Genomic DNA, 15,731 nt, shown 5'->3' with positions numbered 1-15,731 from the left:
AAATGAAAATTTTTAAGTAAGGGCACCAGGATATCTGCATTTGCCATGAGATGCATTCCCATCCATGCTCCCCCAACTGGAAAGCATTTGTGTTGTATTACATTCAATTCTCAGAGAGTATAAACCTTGGTAAATATTTATGAATTAATATTAAAGTGCAAGTTTAAAAGATAACAAAGGCAGTATTAAATGTGCAGAGGTCATTCATCAAAGAGATCTCAGAACAATGTGAGATCTTACATACCACAGAGCTTGTTTAAGAGCAGCAGGGTGAATTCAGTATGAAGTTTAGATCATCTCCCTCAGGATGGCTGGTAACTGAACCCCTGAGGCCTCACCCCTTCCCCAAAGACCCCAGCCCTGCGCTGCCTCTCCCCCTAAAGGCCATATGTCCTTCAGTTCAGTGTCTTCTATATTGGGGGATGGAGGGAGTAAGGAATTTAATGTTCCCTTGCCACCAGTGTGGCCACCTCCAAAAGTGTTTTTTAGTGCATATATTCAAATATATTGTGATAGCTCCCAAAGGCCCTGCGCAGGATCATGACCCCATTATGATATTTGCTGTAAGAACAAATAGGAAGAGGGAATATGCCAGTGAAGCAGGTTATGCTAGATTTTTACTGCTGGGGACTGGCTTCACTCCCCCTCTGCAATGTGCGGAGGAGGATTCCTCCCTTTTGTAGCTCACCTGGGGCTCAATTACTGGCCCCTAAGCAAAGGCTGTAAGAAGCAGATTTTAGTAAACTTCCAAAGTAGTTATACGTTGCAACTCAAAAGAGAGGGTACAGTTACTTTAAAAACAGTTACATAGGTCTTTATTTTGGTGATGCACAAACTAGAATAGAGCCCTCTGTTCATTCAGTCATAGATAGATATATTGGCTTTGCAGGGGTACCAAGAATAAAGAGCAGTCGTTAAAGTGAGTAGATAGGACTCTGAGTTTGAAGTTAGCTGTAATGATTTCTAAATTTATATCTTGACCTGGTATTGTGGTGTTTATTGTATGCATATATCAAATTCATTCAATAGCCGGGCTGTCAGCAAAGGCCCCCAGGAAGGCAGAGGGGGTTCCTGGTATACCCTTCACAGCAAACACTTGAGACTGTGCAAGAGCTGTTCACATTGGTGCCCTGGTTTGACCCCTTGCTAGGCCTGCCAACCATGTCTCCCTTGGAGGTACTCAGTCTTCGGGGGAAGGAGAAGTTCAAAGCATCCTGAAATGGTTAAGAGTGAGACAAAAACAAATTCTAGGGGAGACTAAGACCCATCTCCCCAAAGGTTAGGAGTCTGGGGCAAGATAAGCAGTGGGATAAGACAGGCCTTTTGCTGTTTTAAAAAGCCTTATTCTCTTAAGTATGCTTTACTCCTATCATTAGATAAACAATACTTTTGTTTTAAGAAGAGTGTTTTGGGTCATTGTAATCTACTGGTAGCAGATTCCTGAAGGGAAGGACCAGGTTCACTCAGACTTGTGTGCTGACTGTTTGCCCAGCAGGATACTGTAGTCCAGCATCTGGTCTAAAAGTGGAAGAATTGCATGGTTCCACCTCAAAGAGAGGTAAAAGTCATGGGGCCTGATACCTGTGGGGCTGCAATCTGGGAAACTAGAGAGGGGGCAGAGGTGCAACGAGTCCAGGGGTGGGCAAACTACAGCCTGTGTCATAAACAGATAGCTAAGGGTTAATGTTCTTTTACCTGTAAAGGGTTAACACAGGGAACCAATTACCTGACCAGAGGACCAATCAGGAAACAAGACTTTTCAAATCTGGGTGGAGGGAAGTTTTGGGTGTGAGTTCTTTGTTCTTTGTCTTGGGTCTGACCCTCTCGGCTCTGAGAGTGATTTTTTCTATCTCCTGGCTTTCTAATCTTCTGTTTCCAAGTTGTAAGTACAAGGATAGTAAGACAATAGGTTTATATTGTTTTCTTTTGTATTTACATGTGTGTAGTTGCTGGAGTGTTTTGAATTGTATTCTTTTTGGATAAGGCTGTTTATTCTTTTTTTCCCTTTAAGGAATTGACCCTGTATATTGTCACCTTGATACAGAGACTATATCTTATGTCCTTTTTCACTCTTTTTATATAAAGCTTTCTTTTTAAGACCTGTTGGAGTTTTTCTTTAGTGGGGAATTGAGTCTGCAGCTCACCAGGGAATTGGTGGGAGGAAGAAGTCAGGGGGAAAATCTCTTTCTTTTGTGTTAGATTTACTAAGCCTGACTTTGCATACCCTCTGGGTGAGGGGGGAGAGAGGTTAGCTCTCTCGGTGCTTGTGTTTCAAGGACTTGAAACAGGGGGGATGGAATCCCTCTGTTTAGATTCACGGAGCTTGCTTCTGTGTATCTCTCCAGGAACCCAGGGAGGGAACACCTGGAGGGGAGGAGGGGGAAGGGAAATGGTTTAGTCCCCTTTGTTGTGAGACTCAAGGAATCTGAGTCTTGGGGTCCCCCAGGGAAGGTTTTGGGGAGACCACAGTGAGCTAGGCACTATATAATTCTTAGCTGGTGGCAGTGATACCAGGTCCAAGCTGGTACCTAAGCTTGGAGGTTTTCATGCTAACACCCATATTTTGGACGCTAAGGTCCAGATCTGGGAAGAAATGTTATGACAGCCTGAGGGCCAGATCTGACCTGCCAGCCATTTTAATCCAGCCCTCGAGCTCCCATTGGGGAGTAGGGTCTGGGGCTTGCTCTGCTCCAGCTGGGGAGCAGAGTCTGGGGCTGCTCCACGCGGCTCCCAGTGGCATGTCTCCCTTACAGTTCCTATGCGTAGGGGCAGCCAGGGGGTTCTGCACACTGCCCCCGGCCCAGGCATCAGCTCTGCAGCTCCCATTGGCTGGGAACCATGGCCAATGGGAGCTGCAGGGGCAGCACCTACGGAACTGGGCAGCATGTAGCTGAGCCACCTGGCTGCGCCTCCGTGTAGGAGCTGGAGGGTGGACATGCCGCTGCTTCTGGAATCCTGCCTGGAGCCTGCACCCCTGAGCTACCCTGCTGCCGTGAGCTACCCTGCCCTGCACCACAACCCCCTGCCCCAGGCCTGATCCCCCTCCTGCCCACCGAATGCCTCTATCCCAGCCCAGAGCACCCTCCTTCACCCCAAACCCTCATTCCCAGCCCCACCCCAGAACCCACACCCCTAGCCAAAGCCCTCAACCCCTCCCACACCCCAACCCCAATTTCATGAGCATTCATGGCCCACCATACAATTTCTATACCCATATGTGGCTTTTGGGCCAAAAAGTTTGCCCGCCTCTGAGCTTCCCTGTAACTCTGACAGACTCTGAATAGAAATATTGAATGAGTCTGTTGAGTAAAAAGATGCTATTTTCATGTAGTCATTTAAGACTTAGGACTCAGATGAGTTATGTTCCTGGTTGTCACAGACTTAAGTGACCTTAAGCAACTCAGTTAACGTCTTTGTGCCTTAATTTCCCCTCTCCAAAATGAGAATAGCAACAAGAATGTACAAACTTTAAAGTACTTTTATTGCCTCATGTAGAAGGTTATATACAAGTGCAAAATATTATTTATTTTATCACTTTTTTTTCTCAGTTTTAAGCCTTGCCCTGTAGGCATCTTTTTTTTATGGCAAAGTTTGGTATTAAAATAACCTTTCTGTCATTATTTTGCTGTTGGTATAACACAGATTTCTAATTGCATTTTTTATTTAAATTCACTATAAAGAATCCTTCCAAACCTCTGGGCATTTCCCAATCAATATAAAACTTAAATGCAATGTGTAAAAAAGTTTGTACATTCTTGCAGAGCTTGCTTGTTCAGTGCTTTTAAGTATATAATGCTTTGCAATGGAGAGACGAGATCTGAAAACTAAAAACTCTATAATCAAATATATTCCTATAAAAGTAAGATTATAGCAAAACTAGATCAGAGAACAAAATCAGACTTCGGAATCAGGATCACAAAATAGTTGATCCTGATGAGAAGGGATTGTTATCTCTGTGAGTAGTAACTATATGTTTATTCCAACTATCAGGAGACTTATGCATTCCATTACTTTCATGTTGTCTTTAAAAATATCCATGACTTTTTACGCTGTTGAGTTTTGCATGCATATTGAAAGTGGGGGAGTGAATGGATGCATGAATATTCTTGAGGAACAGTTGCACAAACTTTGTTCAGAACCTTAAGAAAATACACTGTGAATTGCACAGAAGGCTAGTAGGGAGCAGGGAATTGGCAGCTACCCAAAGGACCAGATTGGTGAGCTTCTAGTAGAAACCATTTAGTAGCTGGGGGTGTGGCTTAGCCCCAGAGTTTCCTAGCAACAACTCTGAGCTGCTCACACGACCAGAGCATGCTCAGACCAAGAAACGGTCCATGAATCACAGTCAGTTGGAGATGTTCTAGTCCAGAAGCACATCTTTGACTGAAATCTTTATCTGACTTTTCATGACCAGGGCTACCACAGGTCCATCATGGCTTTTTTCTCAAGAGATACCATGGCAAACCTGCACCAGTCATGATTGACCAAGGAGTAGCCTTGGGTTTCTCGAGAGGCTTAGTTCCCCAGTGTTTGCAGCTTCAGAACAACTTTGCACTTTTTTCCTTTCTCACACGTGTATGGCAATATGGGTTGCAACTGACCTTAAATGTGTTAGGATCTTATTTTAGGGTGTCCTTTGCCTCCTTTTTATGTGTTTGTTAGATATGGCCATTTATAATATATATCTACAGTGAGTAATGCTTTATTCTGTAAACTGTTAATATTGTCTTTGCAGGTCTTCCTACACACAAATAATTCTAGGTTTATTGCAGTGGGGGAAAGTGTTGTTTTCTATGAATTCTACAAACATGACTGTTGGTCTGAAATGTGGACTAACTCACATGGCAGAAGAAAGGAAAATTGCACACTAGCAGCTGTCTTTGAACTCGAGCTTTGAAACTCCATCAAAATGTATCCCTTATTAATGGGGTTGACACATGTGCTTGCTCAGGAAGTGAGTTTGATGTTTCCTCTTAGGAAATATTTGCACATGGGATCTTGTCTTCATTTTGGTTCTCTCTTCTCCTCCACCAGTGATTCAGGATAAGAATGTCAATATGCATCTGTACAGTTGGATTACATGACATGATGTGTCTAGCACTGCAAAAATAAAAGGTCAGCACTAATTTCAATACCTTAAGTTTTCAGGATGGGTTTTTGACATGAAGGAATTCAACATTCTGTACCTAAAACCAAATTAAAATTATTAGGAGAGAAATTTTTATTAGTGGAACAGGGACATATCCTTGACCTCAGTGAAATCCATTGTCCTAAAGGGACTGTTTTTTGGGGAAAATATTAACACACATTTATAAAAATATGGTCTGACAATCCCTCCTAAACTGGAATGGTTGACACATTTCTGAGCTCCCAGGCATGATTCGTGACTAAAATTCTACTCTAAGCCTCTCTCCAAAGCCTAGAAAAAAACAGCTCAGTGCTGAAAACCCCTTGTACATTGGTTGTAACAAAATCCACACAAACCCCAATGTACAGGCAGTATGTAGAGTTGCAACACAGCTCCTCTGTGCTCTCTCTTTAGCCACTCTTACGGCTCACTTCTAATAGTCCCCTCACCTTGCGTAACTATTCCCACCCCCAAAGTGGAAGACACAACTTTGCACTTTGGGAGAATTTCATCTAAGGAAAACAGCATTCAGTATCATAACAGCAAATTCAGTTCTAGGACCGTTTGCACCAGTGTTATAAAATGTGGTTTGTATTGGTTTGTTTAAAAAGACCATAACCAGCATCATCTTTTCTTTTAGCGGTAACATACACATTTGTGTGAATGTTAATAAATATGTGCCAGAGAATATTATGATGGCTACATACTGGTTAAAAAGGAAACTTTCTGTATATACAGTCTAGACTCTAGACGTTTCCTTGAGGTGGAAAGAAACCAGTTAAAGCATTCTGGATACGTGCTTGCAGTGTCAGCAGAGGAGATGAGGTTGTGGGCTTGACTACAAAGTACAATAGTGTCTTGTGTCTCCAATTCTCAAAACAGAGATTAGAGTACAGCGAAATTCAGTTCATGGTTTTATATAGAGAAATGGCTATTATTATTCAGCATTATTTTAAATTCAGCATTATTTTAGTTTGATAATTTAGCACTTCACTTAATTGTAGGCTCTTTACTGTTCTTTTAAGTCTGGTTAATTTTTTTTCTCTTTCTGTGCTTGTATAGCCCATACTAGTATTTATTTTCTGTAACTATGTTTTGGGGGAGACTTTCAGAAGTGCTCTATACATTTACGAGTATAAGTCCACTTGGCCTTCCATGGGACTTGTGCTCCTCAGGCACTTTTGAAAATACTCTTTCCCTCTCCTCTCCTCTCCCATCCATCTTGTTATCTGTTTTCTCCACCTTGTGGAGATTATTTATGACCACATAGTATACTGAAGGGGTGGATAAGAGCCGATATCACCACCTTCAAAGCATGCTCCACAATATTTGTAAGAGGTATCAGTGGAAACTAGATACCTTTGCCCTGAAAAATTGAAATGATCTCTAAGAAAAGGGAAGTACAGTGGAAGTGAACATTTAATTAATTTTAACCTGTATTGAAAGGATCCATCAAATTACATTGTGTAGCCAACTAATCAGTGAGGAATCAGTGATTGTCACAATTATATTTTAAAATGGAGAGCTTTCGCTTGATATTTTTGATGGGGAGTAAGTATTTACATAAAGAGGAGACCTAAATAAATATTTTTTCATGCATGTTATGGGTTATACCCAGTTCTGAGGTTAATACAACTTTAAGATGCAGAACATTTTTAATGTAAAATTTGAGAATTTTCTAGTTATAGAAGTACTTTGTCTACTGGGAACACAAATTGCACTTCTGCATCCCATATTTGTACTGCCTAACAATTACTTGTGTTGCCAGAAGTAGAATATTGCCATTATTGCATCTATACTTTTTTCTTGTTAATATTTTTATTAATAAACCAAAGTTATAAAATGAACTAAAACCACTTTGAACGTTGGCATTTTGTAGATTCTACAGTTTTATTCAAACTGCCTATTGTACATAGGAACCATATGAAAAGAGGCCACATAATAATGTAGTATTTCTTATTTTAGTTAGAGCTAGGTATGATGTTATAACTTGAAATGCCTAATAAGACGTAAGAAATTAAAATGTAAAACTATATTTCATTATCCATCCTCACTTATAAGATTTATTCCACACCATAGCAATGATTATATAGCAACTACTATTTTATAAAGAGTGCCATACTTATCTATTACAGTATCTTGTCATACCAGGTCATGGCTCCATGATTAAAATACCAGTTAGTATTCCAGTATAAAGGGTTTGGCCTGAAAGTTGCCAGGTTTACGTTAAAAAAACAGAATTTTTTCCCCAAAAAATCTGAAGAAAATGGGTCAATCACTTGAGTTGCATATGTAATGTTTAAAATAACATAACTATAAAAATTTAAACTAGTGTCAAATTTTTATTGGCCCTTCAGGAAAGAGGATGAGGAGAAGGTGATGACTCTGTACAGTCATTAGGATTCAAAGGTGAGCAGGAGCCAGAGTGTCACAACAGTGGAAGGACAGATCTGACCTATATAAGGAAAAGAAACAGTTATGGACAAATTAGTTTTGACCTACAATTCTGAGAGTTTGTTATCCTTATCTAAAATTGTGATGATGAGGAAGAACATAACATATTCTGGAACTTTTGTTCTGAAAATTGGATGTGCAAACATGTTTTTAGTCTGTATTCAGCTTTGCTGTGGTTGGTTTAAAAAGACTGTTGGGGAAACCCTGAATTCTCATAGAGAGTTTTAAAACCCAGGATAACCTGTAAGATGGGTCTTTGTCATATTTTAGTCGGTTTTGTTTTGCTTGCTTTGTTTCTGTATTGATTTTCATCGTTTTCTGTTTTTAGTTATACAGTAGAATCTCAGAGTTACAAACACCTTGGGAATGGAGCTTGTCCATAACTATGAAATGTTCATAACTCTAAAACAAAAAGTTATGGCTGTTCTTTCAAAAGTTTACAGCTGAACAGTGACTTAATACAGCTTTGAAACTATAATATGCAGAAGAAAAATGCTGCTTTCCTTTTTTTTTTTTTTTTTTACATTTAACACAGTATTGTATTGTATTTGCGTTTGTTTTTTTCATCTCTGTTGCTGTCTGATTGTGTACTTCAAGTTCCAAATGATGCGTGTGGTTGACTGGTCAGTTCGTAACTCTGGTGTTCTTAACTCTGAGGTTCTACTGTAGGAGCAAAAACTATTGGTCATGATGTTACTTGGGTGTAACAATACCCTTAGGCAATCCTAGCTCTAGTCTTTGTCTGCTCATTTAATGGCATCTTTGCAGTTTCTTGCAACCATGAGCCAAGAGAAAACTTTGTTCAACAGTTGGACCTTGGCTGTGATCCAGCCCTCCAACCTGACCCAAATGAACCACGTTGTCTTCTGCCAGGGAAAGAAGCCACAGTTTTGGCCCAAAGAACACAAGAATTGTTATCCACTTATCACCTGACAAGAGAAAGGAGAACTTATTTTATATTTTCCCCTCATCTCCTTTCTTATCCTTTACCTCTGTATCCATTTTGTCAAAATTTGGTTGAGGAAGTTGACTTGGTAAAGGAACAACTGTGAGTAAGTGAAAATGTTTTAGTTAGTTGCCAGCTAAGTAACCCTTTTCCTAAATGACAGAATTACTTAACGTGAAGCTGTTTTCTATAAGCTGAATTTTTCCGTTATGTGTAAGTTAATAAATTATGTGGTTAATAGGGATCTAAAGCCTATGGCATGAGGGAAACCTCAGGCATTTTAGGACATACTAAGAATGGTGTGCACCAAGCAACATATAATCTGTAAGCCAAGGCACAGCATCCAAGTATCCAGGTGAATGCCACATGATAATATGTGATGTGGGAAAATTGGCACCATAAAGAGCTCATAAGCTTCCCAAGATAGGGCATGGTAGGGTAGAATCAGGTACCTTACAGACAGAGCTGGTCGAAGATTTTCCAACAGACCAGTTTTCTGTCAGAAAATGCTGATTCAATTAAGTCAAAATATTCTACACGGTTACCAGCCCCGAAATTTTAGAAAATTCCATTTAGATTCTTCTGAAATTGAATGTTTCAAAATTTCAATCCCATGCAAAATTTTGCATTTCTGAAAGAATTTTCATTCTAAATTGGAACAAAATCAGAAATGCAAAATTTTCCATGGGATGAAAATTTGATTCCTGCCCAGCTATCTTCCCTATCTGGGAAATCCTAAGATATGTACTGGCCTTATATTAGATATAAAAAACTGACACACACATGCTTGCTCAGAAATTAACTTTGATATTCTGATGGTATCTAGAGATCTCAACCAGATTGGTACTCGTGATATGCACTGTACAACCATGATAAATGACAGTCCTTGCCTCTGAGAATTTACAATCTGAAAGCCAGCGCATATAAGCAGTCCGTGTATGTCCCCATAAGAGGTGAATGAACTGCAGTGTGGTCTGTTAGTTACATATTGCAGTTCAGTGAGGATTTGTGAAGCTTTGTAACTAAAGGTTGGAAATATAGGTGATGTATGCTGGTTGGTTATAAGAGGATTTCTGATTCATGATTAGACTCATTGGAAGAGGTAGAGTTAAAGTTTGAGGGGGGGCGGGATTGCTCAGTGGTTTGAGCATTGGCCTGCTAAACCCAGGATTGTGAATTCAGTCCTTAAGGGGGCTACTCAGGGAACTAGGGCAAAATCAGTACTTGGTCTTGCAAGTGAGGGCAGGGGGCTGGACTCAATGACCTTTCAGGGTCCCTTCCAGTTCTATGAGATAGTTTTTTTCAATCTACAATGTAATATTTTATACTTATACATTTTAAGATTATATGAAGTGTGAAGATTTGTGAATATTTGTTTATTTAAATCTAAATGCTTAGGTTTTTCTTTTTCCAACAGCATTGCTTGGTATATTTTAACTAATACCAAAATAACAGCGTTAACTAAAAATTAGCTCTTGTCCTTTAATCTGTATACTTCAAAATAGCTTCTCTTCATACTTTAAGGTTTAGTACTTATCAATATTAAGTATTAATCATCTGAAAAAGAAGTACATAATCTTTGTCTTAACTTTATAACATTAGTGTTCTCAGAACACTAGCTTGGGACTACATGGATTCCATTAGGCCATCCTTAATCACAATGGAGTAGTTCTTATTCATAAGAATAGTCTACTGAATCCTTTAAAAGATACAAAAATGGCAATGTACTGTACATGGCTGTTCGCCTTTTCATTCTCATAAATTTTGTTTGCACAAAAGCTCTGGTTTATTTTTCAGTCTCGTATTCTTCCATAAATAATTTCCCTGATATATTTTTGACGGAAGGATTACCCTTTTATGAAGAAAACATTGTACATTTTGTCAATATAGCTTTGAAACACTGGACATACAGTAGCAACGTGAACCAATAAACACTGATACAGAAACATCTTTTAGTTTGTGTACATTAATTGCAAGGGGTTTGAAAAAGTATTTGTTAGAATATATGTTCTGAGAATGTAAGTCTTATGAATATTACAGCTCTTTCCTGGCATCTTTTCTTTCATATTTATATGTAAATTTGCTGATATTTTGAAGAACTGTTCATTTTCACAGCTGCAAGGAAACTTTGAAGCTTACAGAATTTTAATCAGATATATGCCATAAGAGTTGTTGTGTGTGTTTTTAAAGCAATTTTTAAGGTTAGTTATATTTAATTATTTTGTTCCCACAGTAGTTTCGGGATTTTGTTTCGCTTTACTTTTTTTTTCTTGTACCCCTTTTACAGAATGGGTTGCTTGTGTTAGGTCCAACTTCCTGGTATTGTGTTACCTGCATGATGTGAAGAATGTTTTACAACTTCATGATCTAGCCACTGGCACACATCTCAAGACTTTTCCTTTGGAAGTCGGCAGCATTGTGGGATATAGTGGCCGAAAAAAGGACACACAAATATTTTATCAGTTTATGTCCTTTTTATCTCCAGGTAAGGTTGTTTATTTCCTCGGGTGTTACCCCTTTTACAGGGGACCTGCCCAATGGATCTTTAATTTAGGAGGTACTGTACACATAATGAGACTGAATTTTGGTTTGATCTTTAGAGACCTAGAAAAAGGTGCTCTCCCCTAAACAGTGTGTAGTTGTTTGGACTGTGCATTTAAAATGTATTAATGGAGAAGACTTTTAGATCTCTTGGATCTACAGTGAGTTAATATGTTAGAGATCTGGGTTCAGAAATGACTGAATATTACAAAGAGTTCTGTGGAAGATTGCAGCTTCTTGCTCATTCTGTCCTCCTAAAGAAGGAAATTAGTGTTGCTTTCATAGCACCAATTAGAGGCTGTACGAATGTGCTTTGAGCAGAACGGCACGATCATGGAAAAGTGGGCTAGATAATACCTTTTGGCTTATTCTCGAAGTGGGGTACTAAACTATGAAGTCTAACCTTCTCCATAGTGACTGCCCCATTCAGCCATCAATAATTTTATAACAGGTATCGTAGATCATCTGTGCTAAATGTAGGGAAATGTTAAGGTGTATTTCTTTCAAGAGCAAATCTGAAAGGGCCTGCTCGATAGTTAAATTCTAGTGAAAGCTTATGGACTGATGTTTTTTTTCCCCAAAAGGTATCAAGCACTCACAGCTTCCATCAAAGTGCTCATCATCTCTGAAAATTAGGTCATTAGTGCAACCCAGAAAATGAACAGTTTGATGCTAGAACAAGGGTATGCTTTCCCATCATATATAGAAGAGCAAGCAATATTTATCTGCTTTGTGTGGTCCATGACGTGCTACTGACCCAAACTTCTTTCTTCTGAATAACAAAATATCAGGTAGCTGGATCTGGAGAAACTGTTAAAATTCATCATTTTTCATTTATCCCAGTTTCTACTCTGCAGTTCTTGTTGAAGTAATACATTGGAGCACCCAGTGACATTCTGATTCTCTCTCACTAGTAGCAGTTTACAGTTGGACATCCAGAACTTATTCCAAAAACAGTTTGTGTGTGACAGGCCCTACACTCCACTGTGCTACAGAGACCCTCCAGTCACTGTCTAGAGTCCTGGCTTTCAGAGGTATTGAGCACACATAACTCTGATTGACTGAAAAGGGAGCTATAGGTGCTCAGTAAACCAGGCCCTATGGAAACTAATTAATCTGACAGTGTCCACAGAATGGTATAAACACACCATGCAGCCACACACATTCTTTTGTTAGTGAGTTTTCTCGATTACTCAAAAGTCAAGCAGAAGTTAATCCCTGGATTAGTAAAATAGGTGGAAGGGGGAGAACCAAGGTCTCTAGAAAATTACTGATGCATTCTAAAGCAAACTTACTGTCTAAAAACTGATCATGGAGGTCTTAGCTTCCAAACTGAAACTATTTTTTCTGTACGTGGTCCTTGCTATATATTCCAGATTTTAACCATGAAGTATAACTATCACCCAGACAATGCATGTGCTACAATAGAAGAAAATGTGCAAGCAGTTGTTTGAGAGGGAGTGGTGTTCATTAGCCTGAGAGGAAGTCATGCGCTGATCTTTTCATTTAAAAAAAACCCCAAAATATCTGGGATGGAGCATGGCTTGTTTGAATAGGATTACTTTCTAAGTGGGCTTCCCCCATGCCTCATACCCTGAAAAATACCCTTTTTATTTTGTCATCCAAACTCTCCCTTCATTTTACACTAGAGTACGAAAATTAATCTACAAAACATAAAATATTTTCTTAAAATAAGTTTGTTTTTTTTCCCTCAGTTTCAAGCATAAAAAGAGAGGCAGGGAAGACTATATATCCAGATTGGAACTGATCTGAATATATGCTCTTAACATGAGTGGCGGTGTTGTGAATGTTGATAATTGAGTGTGGAGCCAGAAAGGAAAAACCCCACCAGCTTCAACCAGAAAGATCATGCAAGTAAAATCTTGAGTTACCTCAACAGACTGCAGAACAAGGCTGTGCATAAAGGTTTAGCTAAGTAAACTGAATAATTGCTGGATAAGATGGGGAAGAATGATGAGTGCAGAATGGGATGGCTCATCCTGAGTGCTAATAAAAGCAGAAGTCCCAAAAGGCCTGTAAGCTTCTTTCAAGCAAAATCATCTGCCCAGTTATTTCTGCAAGATGCCGGAGTTACCTTGTGAAATAAACAGCCTTTTTGTCCCAATGTATAATGAAAGGGTTCAGAATAGGTACAAAATTGTTCATAGTAATAGCCAGAGAGACTAGGAGAGAAATATGGCTAGTTTGGGGTTTCGTAAGAAAATTATATAATTTAAGGGAGAGGGTAGATTTCTTGCTGCTTTTCCTTTTCTGAGCTCCCTGCTGTTTAAAAAGTCCCTGCTTTTTTTACTACTTCTACTACATGTTAATACAGTATGATGTTTAGGGTAGGAGGAGCAACTTGTGTTAAAAAATAGTTAGATTTTCTTACTGCTACTTAAATCATAGGTTTCTGTCCTTTAATCAGCTGATATAACTAAGTCTTGTATTTTTCCTCTTTGCTGATAGGTAAGGAGATCTGTTACTGAAAGTTTGTTAGATGCAAACTCACTTTGTATTAATGTACCGTGCTGAGAGCACAAGGGAATCTGCAAGCTGGCTATGTGCATCTTATTTTTGGCAATGTTGTCAAGTCAGTATACAGATAAATGGGCAATTTGGGCTGACCTTACTTTTGTTCCATTTACTGGCTCTCTACTGCAGTTGCACTCTCAGCCTCTGCTCTTTATACTCTGACACTGAGTGTTTCTCTCAGCGGTGATGGTATTGTACCTGTTAGAGAGGAGAAATCATTAGGGAAAAAAAAGTGGTAAGTTTTGGTACTTCCATACAATCCAGTAAACAGAATCTAAATCTTGTTCTCTCACTCCATCACCCTCACACTGTGTTTTCCTTTTTAATCTTAATTTATCTAAATTTGAAAGGGCAGTGCTCCACTTGATCAGAAAAAGCCCTATCCTAGGTCTGTCACCGACCGTGAATTTTTTTCCAGATTTTGACAGAATGATCCTCTGTCCTGCAAGCCTATGTTAAGGATATTGACTGCTGGCTGTTGAAATTATGTTTATTTGTATCACACTAGGATTCCCAACCAAATCTGAGGCCCCATTGTGATAGGAACTGTACAGACGTATGTTAAGACTCTGTCCTGATGAGCATACAGTATGACTAGATGAGACAAAGAGTGAGAGAGAAGCAGCACTATAATCCCAATTTTACATCTGAGGAACAAAGGCACAGAGAGACAAAGTGATTGTCCAAGACCACACAGGAAGTTTGGGAATTGAACCCTGATCGCTTGCATTGCAGTCCAGTTCCTTGATCACAAGACTGTCCTTATCCTTTCCTACCAACTGACCACCTGGGAAACCATTGGGGAAGAACATATCTTTCTCAGGAATTGTAGAGAACAGAATGGGGGCAGAGAGTTTAAACACATGGTTAAGTGTTTGCAGGATTGGATCCTAGAAAAGGAAATTACAGTCTAAAAGCCAGATCCTGCCTGGCCCTTACACTGGTGCACAGTGACTTTTCCTCCATGTTCCCTATAGGAAGGGCTAGGTAAAGAGGAAATGGGTGCATGGCTCTGCCTACTCCATAAATGTGCAGTGGATAGAGAGGTGCTCCCCATAAAGGGGCGTTTCAGCAGGGATGCTGTCACTGGGCAATGAATGTTCCAGAAGACCGCCTGCTTCCCTGAAAAGAGTATCTCCATTCCCTCAGGCAGTGCGGCTCTGCCTCAATCACACCCTTAAAAATGAGTTTAAGTCTAGCTGCTTCATCATGGTCATGTGCTTGAGCACGTGAATAATTTTACTCATATGAGTAATCCCACTGATTTTCATTGAGCATGCTCAAATGAGTAAAATTATTCATGTTTAAGTGTTTTCAGGATCAGGCCCTAAGTGTTAGACTAAATTCAGTTCAACTACATAGGTATAATCTGTATTAACCCACCATGGTTCCAACTAGACTCCTAAATCTTTCCATTATCTGAATTCTGTTGGGTTTATCATTCTTACTAAATGCAAAGCAGCTTAATTTTTTTTCCTTTTATTTAGTTGGTTGTGGGAATTCTAACCCCAAATGCTTAGTATAGGCAGCGGTAATTGTTCTTTGCATATAGAAAGGCTCTGCATTCTTCAGTGAAGAAGTGCGTGTCAGTTATTAAGTGTAAGAATGTATCAAGGCTGCTTCTTTACCCTACTGGGTTAACTTTGCCATCGTTACAGTCTTTCATATTTTTTAATCCAATGTCTTTTTAATGATGTCTGTGCACTTAATTGTCAAATTTGACCTCTGTTTCAGGTATTATTTATTACTGTGATCTGACGAAAGAAGAACTGGAGCCAAGAGTTTTCCGGGAGGTGACTGTGAAAGGATTTGATCCTTCGGTTTATCAGACAGTTCAGGTAATAACAAAAACATGAATTTTTCTACCTTTTTAATCACTTGCGAAGCAGGCTAACAAAAGCTGCATTTAAATGAGAGTAAGATCACTTTCAAGCATCTCCTGTGTAGTTTTCAATATCAGAGGTTGTAGCGTTTTGAGGCAGGACTAATGGGCCTTTTTTGGATAAGTTTAGCATGTGCCATGCCATGTAACTAAGAGGCAAACACAAGCATGCATCTTCTCATTTTGTTAATTTTAAAGGTATAGTAGTGTTTTGCATCAGTCTCAGTGATGTAATTGCTTTCCAT

The 15,731-nt window shown here is 39.3% G+C and overlaps 1 protein-coding gene across 1 annotated transcript in view; it reads left to right on the top strand.

Moving 5' to 3' along the window:
- PREP (prolyl endopeptidase) overlaps nucleotides 1-15,731 on the top strand; it is a 158,250-nt gene that overhangs the window by 87,011 nt on the left and 55,508 nt on the right. Inside the window, exons 9-10 of the mRNA XM_030556022.1 lie at nucleotides 10,816-11,013; nucleotides 15,339-15,442. Coding sequence (XP_030411882.1) covers nucleotides 10,816-11,013; nucleotides 15,339-15,442 — 302 coding nt within the window. The remainder of the gene's footprint in view (nucleotides 1-10,815; nucleotides 11,014-15,338; nucleotides 15,443-15,731) is intronic.

This window comes from Gopherus evgoodei, chromosome 3 (assembly GCF_007399415.2).
Source record: "Gopherus evgoodei ecotype Sinaloan lineage chromosome 3, rGopEvg1_v1.p, whole genome shotgun sequence".
NCBI classification, from domain to species: domain Eukaryota; kingdom Metazoa; phylum Chordata; order Testudines; family Testudinidae; genus Gopherus; species Gopherus evgoodei.
The sequence above is the reverse complement of the archived record's forward strand: the minus strand, read 5'-3'. Positions and strand labels throughout refer to the sequence as shown.